Here is a 16,229-nt window from a genome sequence, read left to right as displayed (position 1 = left end):
CAGTGTAACCCTGGCCAATCCATTTAATTTTAATTTGTCTAAGCCTCTTTTTCTTTAAAATGGGAGTAATAATAGTAACCACCTTACAGGGTTATTGTGAGGATCAAATAAAATAATAATTGTTAAGCATTTATCAAAGTTCCTGGCACAAAGTAAATCGTATATGAATGTTAGTGATGCTGCTGCTGCTGACGACGATGACGATGATCTAAGTTCAAATGTGACCTCAGATACTTCCTGGTTGCCTCACCCTGGACAAATCATTTAATCAATTTGCCTTAGTTTCCTCAACCATAAAATGGGGGTAGTAATATCACTTAGTTCACAAAGTTGTTGTGAGAATCAAATGAAATACTATTGCTTATTCTTTTCTCCTCCCTTTCCTAAATGTAGTTCTGAAGTTAAATTCAGATTTTGAAGTCAGTTTCTTCACTATTTATTTGTTCAGTCTGCTTTTGACAGGCATCTCTTACCCAATGAAGCAAATAAATTCCTCTGCTACTGAGAATCTGCTTACCACTGCAGAAGAGACTAGAGAAAGACTTCATTAAGAAATGGGAGTTCTGTTGTCAGCCAGTTCACATTGCTACACATCCCACATAGCCAAGATTCAGAAGCAGAAATGTAAACTGATGATGTCATTGCTGTAGATTTTGGGTGGTTGATGAAACTAGGTCCATGTTTCAAATGTCCCATTGAAAGTTACTTTAAGATTGTCCTGGATAAGAATTGATAAGCATGCCTTACCCTTCAGTCACTTAGCTCCATTGGCAAGTCCTGGATCCTTACTTAGCTTCTTGTTTCCTTTTCCTTCTGCAGTAGGTGAAAAAACTCAGTCTCTGTTTTGGAAATAAATTGAGTCAAGAAGCGTAGATAATGTGTGGAAGTAAATAAACTGAGGTTAATCCATTAGACTGTTAATTTTTAGAAGTTTATGAACATAATAAATAAATCTTCAGCAGGAATTGTTAATAAAAAGCTCAGAAACTGAAACTGACTTGTTGGATAAAGTTTTATGTTGCAAAAGTTATGTTAAATGATCGGGTTTTTTTTCCCTTTCTGAAAATTAATGCTTTTTTGGAATTCTATTTTATTGTTGTGGAAAATATTCAATTGACCAAATTGTTCATTTATTTTGTTTTACCATGATGTTGATATTTTCTTTGATTTTTAAGTTTTTACTTCTCACAAAATGACAGAGTTTGAGGCTGCATAGTGTAGTGGATAGAGTAGAGGGCCAGGATTAAGGAAGACTTTGATTTGAATTCCTTCTAAGAAAAAAAAATGATGTGTTATCTTGGGCAAGTCACTTAAATTCATTGAGCCTTCATTTCCTCAGGTATAAAATGAGAGGATTGGATTTTATGACCTCTAAGATTTCTTTTGACTCCACTTATTCCTTTTTTCTTTACAACAAAAATTAAGTAACAATAAGCAATTGAATTAATATATTTATAATTTGTCTAAATATACTAACTTTATTTGTAAGCGAAATTAATGTGATTTTCTATTTTTAAGTGATCAGAGAGATTTTAGATTTGTGAACTGTTTGGGAATTTATTGCATAGATGTCATTCTCCCCTCTTGCCAAAATTTCAGCTTGTCATTGGAAAAGAAAAGAGAGAAAACAAAAATCAGGAGGAAAGGAAAGAAGCTTTTTGGAATACAGGTTTTTTTTTCTTTTTTAATCTGTTCTTCCCTCTTTTCTCTCACCCACTTAATGTAAAATAAAACTAAATTTATAACAAAACAAAAATAAATCATTAGATATAAATTTGCATATCCTGGTAAAATAAATTACTATGGTAGCAATGTTCAAAAAATGTCTTTTTCAGCATTTTAAAATTATCTAGGTGGTAAGTGGTATCTTTGATCTCCATTCTTTTGAATGAATAGCTTATCATTGTGATAAACAAAGTTCTAAAATCTTTCCAAGTTTTTTTTTCCTATTATGATGTATAAGTTGTTCTAATTGTATCCTGATCATTCTACATTAGTTCACAGAAATTTACCCATTTGCCTCTGCATTTGTCTTTTTCACGTCATTTCTTCTGACACGAAAATAATCCATTGTATTTATGTACCAGTTTAGCCATTGTTCAATAGGTGACAGCCATTTAATTTCTAATTTTGAAAATTCAGAGAAGAGTTTTCCCAGTGCATTCAATAGTTCTCGAATTTTTTTTATTTCTACCTATATCAGAAGGTGATTCTTGGTCTATGAGTCAACATTTGTGAAAAGTGCCTTAAAAAATATAAAGAAGATAAAAGCATTATGTAGGTAAAGAGTTATGAATTAGTCATCCTGGAAATACTGATGCTACTCAGGATTTATCCTTCAAAAATGCCTTTATAAGAGGATTTATTCACTTCCTTTCCTCAGCTCCACATGCTTTGTAGGTCTTTAGAGCTTCCAGATTCCTTTGAGAGTTGCCAGCTATGAAACCTGCTTTCATTATTTAAGAGAATGAGGAAAACCAGCAGTGTTCATTCCTTGCCTTCCCTTCTTTTAGGACTCCCTACCTACCACATCTTCACAACTATTCCTTGCTTATATAATTTAAAATATTTAGTTTTCATTGTAGTTGCAAAAATACTGTTCTCTTTCCGCTTTTATTCTTAGCCTGAGCCTTGGAGTGCAAAATGGTGTTTTGCCCACTCTAATGTGTTCTCATGTAAATCATTTTAATTCCAGGATTATCCTGTTCACTATTTGGGAGAGCTATCACTCTTAGCTAAGATTGCTGTTTGAATAGCTCTTTATTCTTTTCTCATCTTTAAAGAAAAAGCTTCAAGCTCTCCATCAAAACCCTTTTGGCTCTCCTCCACTTTGGTGATAGTTTCTGTCCAGTTTCTGACAGACTTAGAGCAGAACAGCTCCATCTGCAACCCCTTCCCCCAATAATACATTATTAATTTTTTGCAGTTGCTACAAATGTGGCTTTCTGTAAAGGTAGTTGTTGGTCTCTATAATTTTTTCCTCTCCTTTTTACCAGTGTGGAGATGTAATACAAGGCAATAAATTTATTCCCCACATTGAGAAAGACTTGAGTCTGTGTATGACAGGATAGATGAGCCATAAAGAGCAGACAGAATGAGCCACCCCCTTCTGACCCACCTTCTCTCTTTGGTATGTGGCATCCAATTTTCTTCTTCAGAGAAAGTACTGATGCTGAAATCATTTACTTTTAGAACCTTTGTAGTTTTTTCCTACTTATTTTGGAGTAGTTTCCTGTTGTTTCGTTTGCTCATTCCCAGACTTCAGACCCATTTTTATGCCATGGTTTCAGAATCAGAGGCTAGTTTCATTTCAGAAAATACTTCTGGTTTATTATTTCATACAGTTTTTATTGCTGTTCAAGTCTCTTATAGGATACAATTTTCATGACTAAGCTTTGCAACATTAAGGTTTCAGTTTCATCTTCTCATTTGTCTTGCAAATAGACCAATGCATGACAGATAAAATATAGTGGTCATTATGGTTGATCATATGAAAAAAGTACTTTACATTTATATAATGCTACTACCATTTCTAACTGCCTTATACACATCATCTTTTATCTTCACAATCCCTTTGTGGGATAGATTGTATTAAATATTGTTCCCCCCATTTCACAGATATGGAAATTAAGGTTTAGAAAAGTGACTTGACTTGCTGCTGCTGATACAAATAATAGTCAGAAATAGTATTTAAACCTAGATTTCTCCTGATGGCAAGTCTGGGGCTCTTTCCATTATTCTATACTTTTTGCTATCTGTTGATTACTGACAGGTTTCCAAATTGTTGGTGGGTGTCTATCCCAAGCACATGAAGACTTCTCAGGGTGGAATGGATGGATGAGAATTTGTTCCAAAGAACATGAAGGCAATTAGCAGGGACTTTGGAGTATTTGGAGCTTAGTTAGACATTGAAGATGCCAAAATCATCCAATACATCCTGGGCCATCACTGGTCACCCTGACTTTTGTTTTGCCACTGGATTTTTTTTCTTTATTAAAGTTTTTTATTTTTCAAAACATATGCATGGACAATTCTTCAACATTAGCCTTTGCAAAACCTCGTGTTCCAATTTCCCCCCACCTTCTCTCACCCTCTCCCTTAGATGTTAAGTAGTTCAATATATGTTAAACATGGTAGAAATATATGTTAGATCCAATATATGCATATATATTTAAACAATTATCTTGCCACACAAGAAAATCAAATCAAACCAGAAAAAAAAAGAGAAACAAAATAAAATGCAAGCAAACAACAACAAAAAAGACTGAACATTATATGTTGTGAACCACATTCAGTTTCCACAGTCCTCTCTCTGGGTATAGATGACTTCTTCATCACTAAACCATTGGAACTAGTCTGTATCATCTCATTGTTGAAGAGAGCCATGTCCATCAGAATTGATCATCATATAATCGTGTTACTGTGCACATCAATCTCCTGGTTCTGCTCATTTCACTCAGCATCAGTTCATGTAAGTCTCTCCAAGCCTTTCTGAAATCATCAGAACAATAATATTCTATAACTTTCATATACCATAGCTTATTCAACCATTCTCTAACTGATGGGGCATCCACTCAGTTTCCAGTTTCTTGCCATTACAAATGGCACAAACATTTTTGCCACTAGATTTTGATGACTCTGGAAGAGAGAGTGAGGTTGATAATTGAAATTCTACTTCACTTAAGTATAATCCACTCACAAGTCAAAACATTGCTTATGATGTCACTGTTTTTCTTTGGAAATTAAAAAAAAAACAACTTGCAGAAGTCCCTCAGATATGGGGAACCAACCAGAAAAAAAAGTAACTAAAAACTTAAGCAAAATAAAAATCAAAATAGAAGGGATAAGATGAGCCAGCTGCATAAGTAACCAGCCTGAGAAATGATTTATCAATGTATTGCTGATGGGACTAGGCTATCTCTCAACTTTGGTCATGGACAATAAAATGTAAGTGATATTAAGATAAGCTGTGGTCTGATAGAGCTATGAACCAATCCAACCATTCTGGAGAGCAATCTGGAATTATACCCAAAAAGTTATCAAACTGTGCATACCCTTTGATTCAACAGTGTTACTACTGGGCTTATATCCCAAAAAAGATCTTAAAGAAGGGAAAGGGACCTGTATGTGCACAAATGTTTATGACATCCCTTTTTGTAGTGGCTAGAAACTGGAAAATGAATGGATGCTTATCAACTGGAGAATGGCTGAATAAATTGTGGTATATGAATGTTATGGAATATTATTGTTCTGTAAGAAATGACCAGCAGGATGAATACAGAGAGACTTACATGAACTGATGCTGAGTGAAATGAGCAGAACAAAGAGATCATTATATATTTCAACAACAATACTGTATGAGGATGTATTCTGATGGAAGTGGATTTCTTCGACAAAGAGAAGATCTAATTCAGTTCTAATTGATCAATGATGGACAGAATCCGCTTCACCCAGAGAAGGAACACTGGGAAATGAGTGTGAACTGTTTACATTTTTGTTTTTCTTTCCAGGTTATTTTTACCTTCTGAATCCAGTTCTTCTTGTGCAACAAGAGAACTGAAAGATTCTGCACACATATATTATATCTAGGATATACTTTAACATGTTTAATAGGTATAAGACTGCCTGCCATCTAGGGGAGGGGGTAGAGGGAGGGAAGGGAAAAGTCAGAACAGAAGTGAGAGTAAAGGATAATGTTGTAAAAAATTACCCATGCATATGTTCTGTCAATAAACAGTTACAATTAAAAAAAGATAAGCTGTGATCTAATTATTTGTAATCTGTCTATCATGAAGTAATATCCTAAGAGACTAGAGTGTTGATGGTTTGTGTGGCCTAGAAAAGAGCCAATAATGAAAAGTTAGATCGTTTGTCCTTGACTAGATGATAAGAATATTCACTGTTGCTTGTCAGATCCCTGTAATTCAGTTCCATGTAACCCCATATACACATAGATAATGGATTGGTAGATGATAGATAGATAGACAGACAGATAGAAAGAACCTATGTGAAATAGCATTATTAATTAGGAGGAATCAAAGAATATCTAACTGAGGATATCTGGGCTAAACTTTAAAAAGCAAAAGGAAGTCTAAGAGGCAGACCTGAGGAGGCAGTATTATTCTAGGCTTAGGAGATGAGATAAATGGCTCTAATTTTACAATCTTGAGGAAGAAAGCGGGAATGTCCTCTTCAAAGATAGCAAAATTAAGAGGATATGTAGATTGGGGATGGGTTAGAAATTATATCCATTTTGTACTTTTTGAGTTTGAAGTGCCTTTATGACACCTAGAGAAATCTAGTGGGGAATAGATACTAGATTTTTGGGATACACAGTGATAGAGCTGAAAGAGAGCTAATGTTGAGTATTATACTTGGAGTTATGAGACCAAGTTACAAATTCTTCGGCTATTTATTATGTGTGTGACCTTGGACAAATATTAAGCTCTCTGATCCTCATTTTTCTCATCTGTAAAATGAAGGGGTTGCAATAGATAATCTTTATGTTTATTCTCTGCTCTAAATCTATGATACTTTGTGGGATATTAAGGCTGGATATGTAGAAGATGTGATCATTCATAACCTGAGGACAGTGACCCTTCCAGTTCCATTTGCTTTGATTGCTTACCCAGTAACCTTCTAGTACTGCTAGCTTTTCTCATGTTGGCTTTCCTACTGTAAAGAGAAAGTGTTGGCTGTCTGACACAAGGAATCTGTACTGCCTGGTAGTCCTATTTCTCAGTTAAACACTTACACTCTGCTACAAAAATTAATCTCTTGTGAGTTTTGCTAGCATGAATGAATAATTTAATCAATCTTGGGAGATTGGATAATACTTTCTTGCTAAACCTTTAAAGCTAAGAGCCAGATTATGGGATACCATTAGGATCTATGGAGGATCAGCTTGAGCAGTCAGGCAGCTGTCCTGACCCTCTCTTCTCACTTTTATCAACATCCCAACTGCCATAATCATATATCATAGACTGCTTGTATTCTGTTAATTGAAAATACATAATTGTCACCAAGTCACCAGTGTGAAATAAATGCCAACTGCAAGCCAAGTCTAGTTCAATCAAGGGAGCTTATTAATTGCAAGTAGAGTTGGAAAGATCTTGAATATTTTCAACTTCTTTCACCACATTTTTTTACATGAATATAAGTGATTAAATTAGTAGACTCATCTGAAAAATCCTTCCTACCCTCATTCCTGAGAAACTAATTCAGTGTACCTTTTCTCTTCTCATCCATTCTGTCCTACTTGCCTGCCTTATCCACTCTTCTAGTTTTGGTAATTATTTAATTGACTGCATTTCTCTCCCAGGCCATCTTCCTTATACCTATAACATCTCTCAAATACTTCTTCTCTCTTCTGATACCATCACTACACTAATATGGGCTCTCTTTACTTCATGCCTAGACTATTTCAGTACTTTGTTAAGGGGTATTTGCCTCAGGTCTCTCCCCTCTCTAATCCATTTTTCATTTAACCACTGAAGTGATTTTCCTAAAATGCCAGTCCTATCATGTTACCACCCTACTTAATAAATCGCAGTGACTTCCTATTACCTTCAGAAGTACTCTGTCATTTAAAGCCCTTTATAACTTAGCTTTCTTCTCCATTTCCAGTCTTCAAAGACTTTACTACCTACTGTATACAGTCCAATCCAGTGTACCTGACCTCTTGACATTCCAAATCTTGACTCCCATCATTTTCTCTAGCTATCTCCCATACCTTAAATGCCCTGCCTCCTCTACTCTAACTACTGACCTTCCTGGATTCCTTTAAGCCCCAACTAAAACCACGTCCTTTAATGGAAGCTTGTAATTCTATGCTTTCCTTTTACTAATTATTTCAAGATTATTTAGCTTGCTTGTATTGGTTTACACCTTGTCTCTCCCATTAGATTGTTTGCATCTGAGGGCAGGGGCTGTGTTTTGTCTCTTTTTGTTTTCTAGCACTTGACACAGTGCTCACTACATAGTAGGTGCTTGATAAATGTTTATTGATGGAGAGAATGATATATGCTACATCACTTTGTGCCTTCCTGGAACAATGAAATTAGGAAGAACTCACACACCTGTGATTTAGATGTACTGTGAGAGACAGAGAGAATCTGTTCTTACACTGATTCATTGCCACTCATCCATAACACCTAGCTTCCTTAAAGTAGAATTCTGGATTTGGTCCTTATTGACCAAATAAGGTCTTCAAATCCTGCCTCAGTTAATTTTTGACTGTGTGATCCTCAGCAAGTCATTTAATTTCTGTTTGCCTCAGATTCTCCTTCTGAATACATAGGGATACTAATAGTACCTACTTCTTAGGCTTGTTGTGCAAATCAAACTGATATTTATAATGTGTTTTTCAATTTTTATAGATGTTATATAAGTTCTAGCTTTTATTGTTATAATAATGCTTATCATTATTATTATTCACAGTTGGGAAGGAGAGGATTAACAAGCAACACTGTCCTATAAATTTTTTTTCTTACAACAAACTCTAGTCTCATGTTCCAGATTCTCTGTAGCATAAATACCTCCTCTCATCTCAAGCTGGTTTCTTGACTTCCAACTTGACCAACACAAGCTATGAGTCTATTTCCTGAAACTTTTACATATGCTTGGAGAATTTGAATACTCCCTCAGACTTTTTTTCCCTCCTTCCTAGGACCTATGGCATCATTCCATACTGCATCTTCCACAAGTGGTCATCCAATCGTTGAGTTAAATCCCTTCAATGAGAGAGAACTCACTACTTAGCAAAGCATCCACTTCCACTTGGGGAAGTATTTTCTGATGTTTAACTCTAGTTTGCTTCTTATAATTCATTCATTTTTTCTTTGGTTTTGTTCTTTAAGACTAAAACAAAACAAGTCTAATCCCTCTTCCAAATGACAGCTCTTAAAATACTTGAATGCTACAATTTTGTCACGCCTGACTTTTCTCTTCCCCAAACTTAGCATCTTTAGTTTCTTCAGCCCTCTTCTAGACTCTTATAAGCTCATCAATGTCATTCCTAAACTGTGTCATTCCAGAATTGAACACAATACTCTAAATGTGGTCCTCCCAGTGCAGAGCAAAGTGGGACTCTCACTTCTGTATTCTTTGGAATTTTCTAAATATAGCCTTAATTTAGTGGTTTGTCTGTCGTATCATACCAATGACTCATAAGGAACCTGCAGTTCACTACAATCCCTGAATCATTTTTTTTTTTCAGGCATTATACTGTTTAACTATATATTTCTCATTTTGTATTTTTATATACAGTTACTTTTTGCTTTAACTAAAATGATGACTTCTGCATCCTGTACTTGATGGGAAGATTGGGAAGGAAAAAAGAGGGAAACAAAAGATGCCACAAAATGAAGGATAATCAACAACCACCTAATGAGATGTGAGCCTTTCCTAGCTCAGTCACTAGTGATGTGTCCTGGGGCCAGAGCAGAGTTTTTGCTCAGATAGAGGTTATAACAGCAGGTTATTTATTATGGGGAGAGAAGAGTCCTTGAAGGTGGTAAAGGGCACAAGAAAAGGCAAGTTGAATGTTGGGATGGAAGTAAATGCTAGTACTATGAGATTTGCAAAATCAATCCAGTTTCCTTTGCTTTCAGTATCAAGACTTATCAGGGAATGAAACTATTCAGCATGAACATTTTGTTAGAAAAAAGACTGTAACTGGGCATGTTAGAACACAGGTGTGCTAGAACTAAAATAAGGTATTAGAACACCAGGATAATCCATCAACAAGCATTTTCTAAGCATCTGTTATGTATCAGGCACTATGTTGAACACTCAGATACAAAAAAACAAACAAAAAACCTAACCTCAGAATAGTTTTGCTTTTACTGGACTATAGTCTAATAAAGGACTTAATACTTTATTTGGGGATGCTTTAGAGTATCATATAATTAAATTAATAAACATCTGTTAGAAAAAATAATGTTACAAATAGAAATGAAGCAACATTTGAGACGTATTATTTATAAAGAAATTAAAGAAGGTGACAGGGAGGCAGTAGAATAATAGTGAATGGATATTAGGTTTAGAGTCAGGAAAACCTGGGCTTATCCTTTCTGATACACATTTACCAAACTACCATGGTACTTAACTTTTTTTTCCCATTTATTTATTTTATTTTTAATTTTTTAAATAAAACAAGCTTTTATATAAAATATAAGAAAAGATGATTGCACACAAAACTGTAAATCAGCTTGCTATTCTTTTAAATATAGAAAAAAAAATTATCATGTAAGTTTCTTTTTCCCTTTCTTCTCTTCCCTCTCAGTCCTAGAGGTGTGTGTGTATATGTGTGTGTATGTGTATGTATATGTGTGTGTGTGTGTGTGTGTGTGTGTGTGTGTGTAAAACCATTCTATATATACTTTTATGTATCAATTCTCTTTCTGGATGCAATAGCATCCTCCTTTGTATATCTTTTGTAGTTAATTTGGGTATTTATTGTAGAGGACTGGAACTCTGAAAAGGTGTACTTGAATTCAGAACAGCAGAGTACTTAAGGTTAAGTACCTACTCAAATGGTTCTATAAACTTATATAATATGGTGATGTGATGGCTCTCCTCAGGATTGGCGCTTGCTGAATATGGTGTGGTGAGGTAATCTGAAGCAAGGATTGGAAGGCTGAGGGAGAGGATTAGAGTATCTCTGACACTCAGGAAAGAAGACTTTGGGTTCCAGACTACAGAGTCCAAGATTCATCTTTGATGAGCTGCATGGCACCTTTCCTACCTCCTTCACTTCTCCTAAAGACCTAGGACTTTGACTCATCCTGACTCTGACTGATCCTGAGGCCCTCCAGAGGGCTAGCCCGGACAATATAATTTATAATAGTCAAAATGACCTAATTGCTCAAAGTTGTTCTTAAAACAATATTGCTATTGCTGTATACAATGTTGTCTTGGTTCTGCCTGTTTTGTTCCTCATTATTTCATACAAGTCTATCCATGTTTTTCTAAAATTAAAAAACTCTGACTTACTTCCTATCACTTCCAGGATCAATGATAAAATTCTATGTTTGATATTCAAAGCCCTTATTAATCTCTTTCTCCATCCTCTTTCCAGTTTTCTTATACCTTAGACCCTACCACATACTCTGTGATTTAATAAAACTGCTCTCTCTCTCTTTTTTTTTTTTTAGAACAAGAAAATGCATCTCTAGAGCCTGAGAATCTTCTCTGGATGCTGCCTTTGCATCATTTCTTTCCCCATCTCTTCCTTCTGGCTTCCCTGGCTTCCTTCAGCTAACATCCCACTTTCTACAAGCAGCCTTTCTGGGTTTCCCCTAAGGCTAGTGCCTTCTCTCTATTGATTATCATCAATTTATCTTGTATTATATCTTCTTTGTATATAGTTGTTTCATATATTGTCTCCCACATTAGATTGTAAGCTGCTTAAGACGAGGTACTGTTGCCTTAACCTTTCTTTTTATTCTCAGCATTTAATACAGGGCCTAACACAAAGTAGGTGATTGATAAATGCTTATTGACTGACTGACTGTTAGCATGCTACCAGGAGATCTTTGAAGATGCCCATTCTACATTTGTTTTAGTGGAGATTCCAAGTAGATAATTCCCTGCATAAATAAATTCATGGATCTCAGTCCAAAAAAGGTTTTATTGGATGTAGACCATAAAGGGTGTGGATGTATCAAGTATTGCTATTGATATTGATATTGATATTGGAAGCAGAGAGCATGGCAGGATGTCTCCCATGTTGAGCTTCAGATGACTGTGGGAAATCCAGCTAAATAACAGGGCATGGAGGTTGAAGAAATAATGTTTTGTATCATTTTAAACAATATACTGTTTCTTATACACATACAAATAGCAGAGCCACGTGGGTCTCAGGTGCTTAAAAAATATTATTACTTTTTTAAAACTAGGTTTGTTGCAGAAAGAGAAAATTGCTATTGAAGCTTTTCAGATTTGCTGTCTCCTTCTGCCTCCTGAAAATCGGAGAAAGTTACAACTGTTGATTAGGATGATGGCGAAGATCTGCTTAAACAAGGAGATACCACCACTCTGTGATGGCCTTGGCATGCGTACACTGGTATGTTGCATTCTCAGGTTTAACATAATTTGAATATTTTTAATTATGTATAAATGACTAAGCATCTATTAGATTAGGCAAGAACATGAAACTACATAGACAAAACTGGCTTGGTTAGAGTACTTTTCACACTCCCTATTTCCCTTTCCTTTTCCTGCAATATATTCCACACTGCTAAGAAGAAATGAATCACATTATTGGGTTTTTTTTTCCTTCTGTAAGGGACTCAATTAAGAGAAAGTAGAGTTTAGGAGTAGACAGCTTATTATTTAGCAGAAACATTTTTTTTACTTTCATTTGTAAAGACCCTTGAAAAGGCTGAGTGAGGTCCCATATGAAAAAATTCTCTTCCTCCCCTAGATCAAAGGAAAGGGACTGCACAGGGAACTGACAGTGCCTTAATAGATAAAATGGATTTGAGAGCTGTGGCAAGGAGGCTGGATAAAAGAGAAAGATATAGATACAAGACTAGATTGGCCTACTGGATTGACACTCTTCTCCCCATCCTCACACACACAAAAAAAAAGCATTTTATTAGTTTTATATTTATCAGATTTATCAGATTCTTTACCTACATCAAGGAGATAGAAGCAGACCCAGCTATCTCTCCCTGTTGTCTTTCTCCTACATACAAACATTTCTTAAGCTAAGACATGATTTGTAATGTGTCAGAGAGGAAGTTGTATCATAACAGAATTATAGTTTCACACTAGACAACTTTATGTCTGTCATGAGCATATAAATGAGATTTTTGAAGCAATTCAATTCCCCTCCAAATATACTCTCCCATTCTGTGTCCCCTTCAGAAATAATTTTCTTCTTTCAGCAACCACAAAAACATAGCAAGATTATAGAAACAGGAAACAATCACTTTCTTATTTTTGATGAGTGTAGTTAGACACTACTTGTTAAATCTGATCTTAGCTACTGCATGTAAATCTTACTTTTCTTTTTCTATGCTGGGGCAGATTATAGCTATAAAGATGTTAGACTTAATCATTTAGACTTCAGAGGTCATTGAGTCCAATCTCTTAAGTCTGTTATTTTTTATATTAACATTTTTTTAATTAAAAATATTTTTTCCTCCTCTCACCAATCCCCTCTTTCCCCCTGAAAAAGAAAGAAACGCAAAGACCTTGTAACAAATATACATATTCAAGTCTGTATTAGCCATGTCCAAAAAATACATTAATTACATAGTCCATATCCTGAGTCCATCATCTCTCTGCATGGAGATGGGTGGCACATTACATCATTTGACCTAAGAATGATCATTTAGTAAGTGCATTGATTAGAATTCGTGAGGATTTCAAAGTTGTTTGTCTTTACACCTGCTGTTGTTATTATATAAATTATATTATGATCTCATAATCTCACTTCACTTTGTATCAGTTTAGTACAAGTCTTCCTTGGTTTCTCTGGGAATGTTCCCTTTTATCATTTCTCACATCACGATAGCATGCCATTTATTTCATAATTGATGTAGCCCCCTCATTATATATTTTATAGAAGGGTGTCACAGTGGATGAAATACCATCCTGGTTTCAGGCCCCTCATTTACATTTTATAGGCAAGTAATGCAATGGTTAGATTCGCAGGGGTCCTCAAACTACAGCCCACAGGCCATGCAGCAGCTGAGGGTGTTTATCCCCCTCACCCAGGGCTATGAAGTTTCTTTATTTAAAGGCCCACAAAACAAAGTTTTTGTTTTTACTATAGTCCGGCCCTCCAACAATCTGAGGGACAGTGAATTGGCCCCCTATTTAAAAAGTTTGAGGACCCCTGGGTTAGAGCATCAGGCTTGGAGTCAGAAAGATTAATCTTTCCAAGTTCAAATGTGGTCTCAGACACTAACCCTTTGACCTTGGACTTGTCCCTTAACTTTGTCTCAATTTCCTCATCTGAACTAAACAAGGATATGGGAAATGTCTCTAGTATATCTGCCCAGAAAATCTCAAATGGGATCATGAAGAGATGGACACTACTGAAATGACGGATCAACCTTATTTTACAGATGTGAATACTTTGACCTGGAAATATGCCTTAGGCAGTATAGCATCACCTAGCCTCTTCTCAGTGAAATATGTAGACAATGCAAGTAATTTGGAGAGGCTCTTGCTGTCCCTCATGAGCATTTGAGGAAATTCTAAAAGTCACATTGTATGATATGGATAGTTGTGGGGGGAAATCAAAACATATGAGTTAATGAATGAAATGATCAATAAATATTAAGCACCTATTGTGTGTTAGGCATTTTGTTAAGTACTGGTTAGCTTTCTTTTCCTAACTTTCTTGTACCCAGCACACACATATATACAAACACACTTTAATCAACCATCTGTGCCTTCTCAAGGGACCAGGAGAGACAAAAGTACCTTAGGAAGGATAGATTTTTCTGCACAGACCACTGCACTGGTTGGTACTCAGGATTATAGTAATTCTATCTCCTGGCTGAAAGAGATCATTTCATCACCTAATGTACTTTCTGTAGACTGTCCACCTTACATTTAGTAGGAGTTTACTGAGTGAGAATCCAGAATATATTGCAATGCTCTTAAAGAAAATAAAATAAGTGCCCAGAAATGTGACTATTGGGGCACTCTGGCCGTGCTAAGCAGTTTTCTCCTAATGTCATAAAGGATGCTCTATCATTTCACTAATGTCTCTAAAGCAGCTTGAACTACTCGAGCAAAACTGCCACATAAATACAGGTCATGGCAATGGTCGTGATTTCTCAGATTTGTTAACAGGAAACTTAAAACAAATTTATAAGAGTGGGCTTTTTAGAACTGCCTTTTTAAAACTCGTCTTTTATGAATTATCTTTTTTCCTTCTTGAGGCAAATGAAATGCTCATCTCAGGCAAGCTGGAACATAAAGAGCAGCCCCTCTGGGCTTGAAATATGTCTGGCTAGAAGTGTATAGTGTTTGGGGATATGTCTCTTTTGTTCATGTTTTTACAATTTTAATTTTAATTACAAATTTAACAATCATCAGCAGACACAAAAACATTTTGCTAGATAAGAACAAAAAAAGAGGACTGCATGTGAAACTATCAACTTTTGTTCAGATATCTTGTGAATTATTTTGGATTTGGTAAAGTAGACACAAAACCTCTGGATTGTTTCTTTTGGAACATTTAGCTTTGCCTCATCTAGATTAGGTGACAGTGATTCTGGCTACAAGTGATACATTATCTGTTTTTTCCCTTAACCACCTTCTTTTCTTCTTCTTCCAGATGGTTCAGACATTTTCACATTGCATCTTGTGCTCCAAGGATGAAGTCGATTTGGATGAGCTGTTAGCTGCCCGGTTGGTGACATTTCTGATGGACAATCACCAGGAGATCTTGCAAGCTCCCTCTTCCTTACAGAATGCAATAGAGGAACGTGTAGCCCATTTGCGACGTGTACAGGTAAAACTTATGAATGATGTTAATAGCCAACACTGATATAGCATTTTATCAAATAGATTTACCAAATGCTCTATACATTTGATCCTCACAACAGCCCTTTGGGATAGATATTATTATCTTCATTTTGCAGATGAAGAAACTGATCCTGAAAGATTAAATCACTTGTCAAAGGTCCCATAGTTAGCAAGCATGTGAGGGAGAATTTGAACAGATCTTGCTGACTCCAATTCCAGCAGACCAGTAATGACAGCTAGCATTTTTGTATATTATTGACAATGTGGCAAACATTGTGCTAAATGCTTTACAAATATCTCATTTGATCTTCACAACAACCTTAAGAAATAGCTGCTATTATGAGAGGATAATTATCTAAGAAAAAGCAATTAATTAATATTTAATCTGCACCTATTTTGTGGCAGATACAGGAAATAAACAGTAAAAATCTAATGGAGTTCACTGCTTTTGAATTATCTTTTATTTCCCTGTGGGAAGAAAGTAGGAAAGCTGAATTTGTTTCAGGGCAAAGAAAATGTCAGACAGATAGAAAGAGAACTAGGAGAGGGAAGTGTCATAGAAGTCAAGGTACTAGAGATGCCTTGGAGGAAGGAACGGTATCAAAAACTGCAAGGGATCAGACAAGATGAAGTCTGAGAAGAGGTCATTGAAGATAACAGGTAAGGAATTATTGATAACTCTGGAAGAATAGCTTGAATTGAGTGATGGGCTTGGAGACTGTAAGAAATAAATA

General features: G+C 35.6%; 1 protein-coding gene across 1 annotated transcript in view; it reads left to right on the top strand.

The window, feature by feature from the left end:
* Positions 1-16,229, top strand: part of DEPDC1B (DEP domain containing 1B) — a 125,398-nt gene that overhangs the window by 95,640 nt on the left and 13,529 nt on the right. The window contains exons 10-11 of the mRNA XM_051971223.1: positions 11,901-12,067; positions 15,305-15,481. Coding sequence (XP_051827183.1) covers positions 11,901-12,067; positions 15,305-15,481 — 344 coding nt within the window. The remainder of the gene's footprint in view (positions 1-11,900; positions 12,068-15,304; positions 15,482-16,229) is intronic.

This window comes from Antechinus flavipes, chromosome 1, assembly GCF_016432865.1.
Source record: "Antechinus flavipes isolate AdamAnt ecotype Samford, QLD, Australia chromosome 1, AdamAnt_v2, whole genome shotgun sequence".
Classification (NCBI taxonomy): domain Eukaryota; kingdom Metazoa; phylum Chordata; class Mammalia; order Dasyuromorphia; family Dasyuridae; genus Antechinus; species Antechinus flavipes.
The sequence above is the reverse complement of the archived record's forward strand: the minus strand, read 5'-3'. Positions and strand labels throughout refer to the sequence as shown.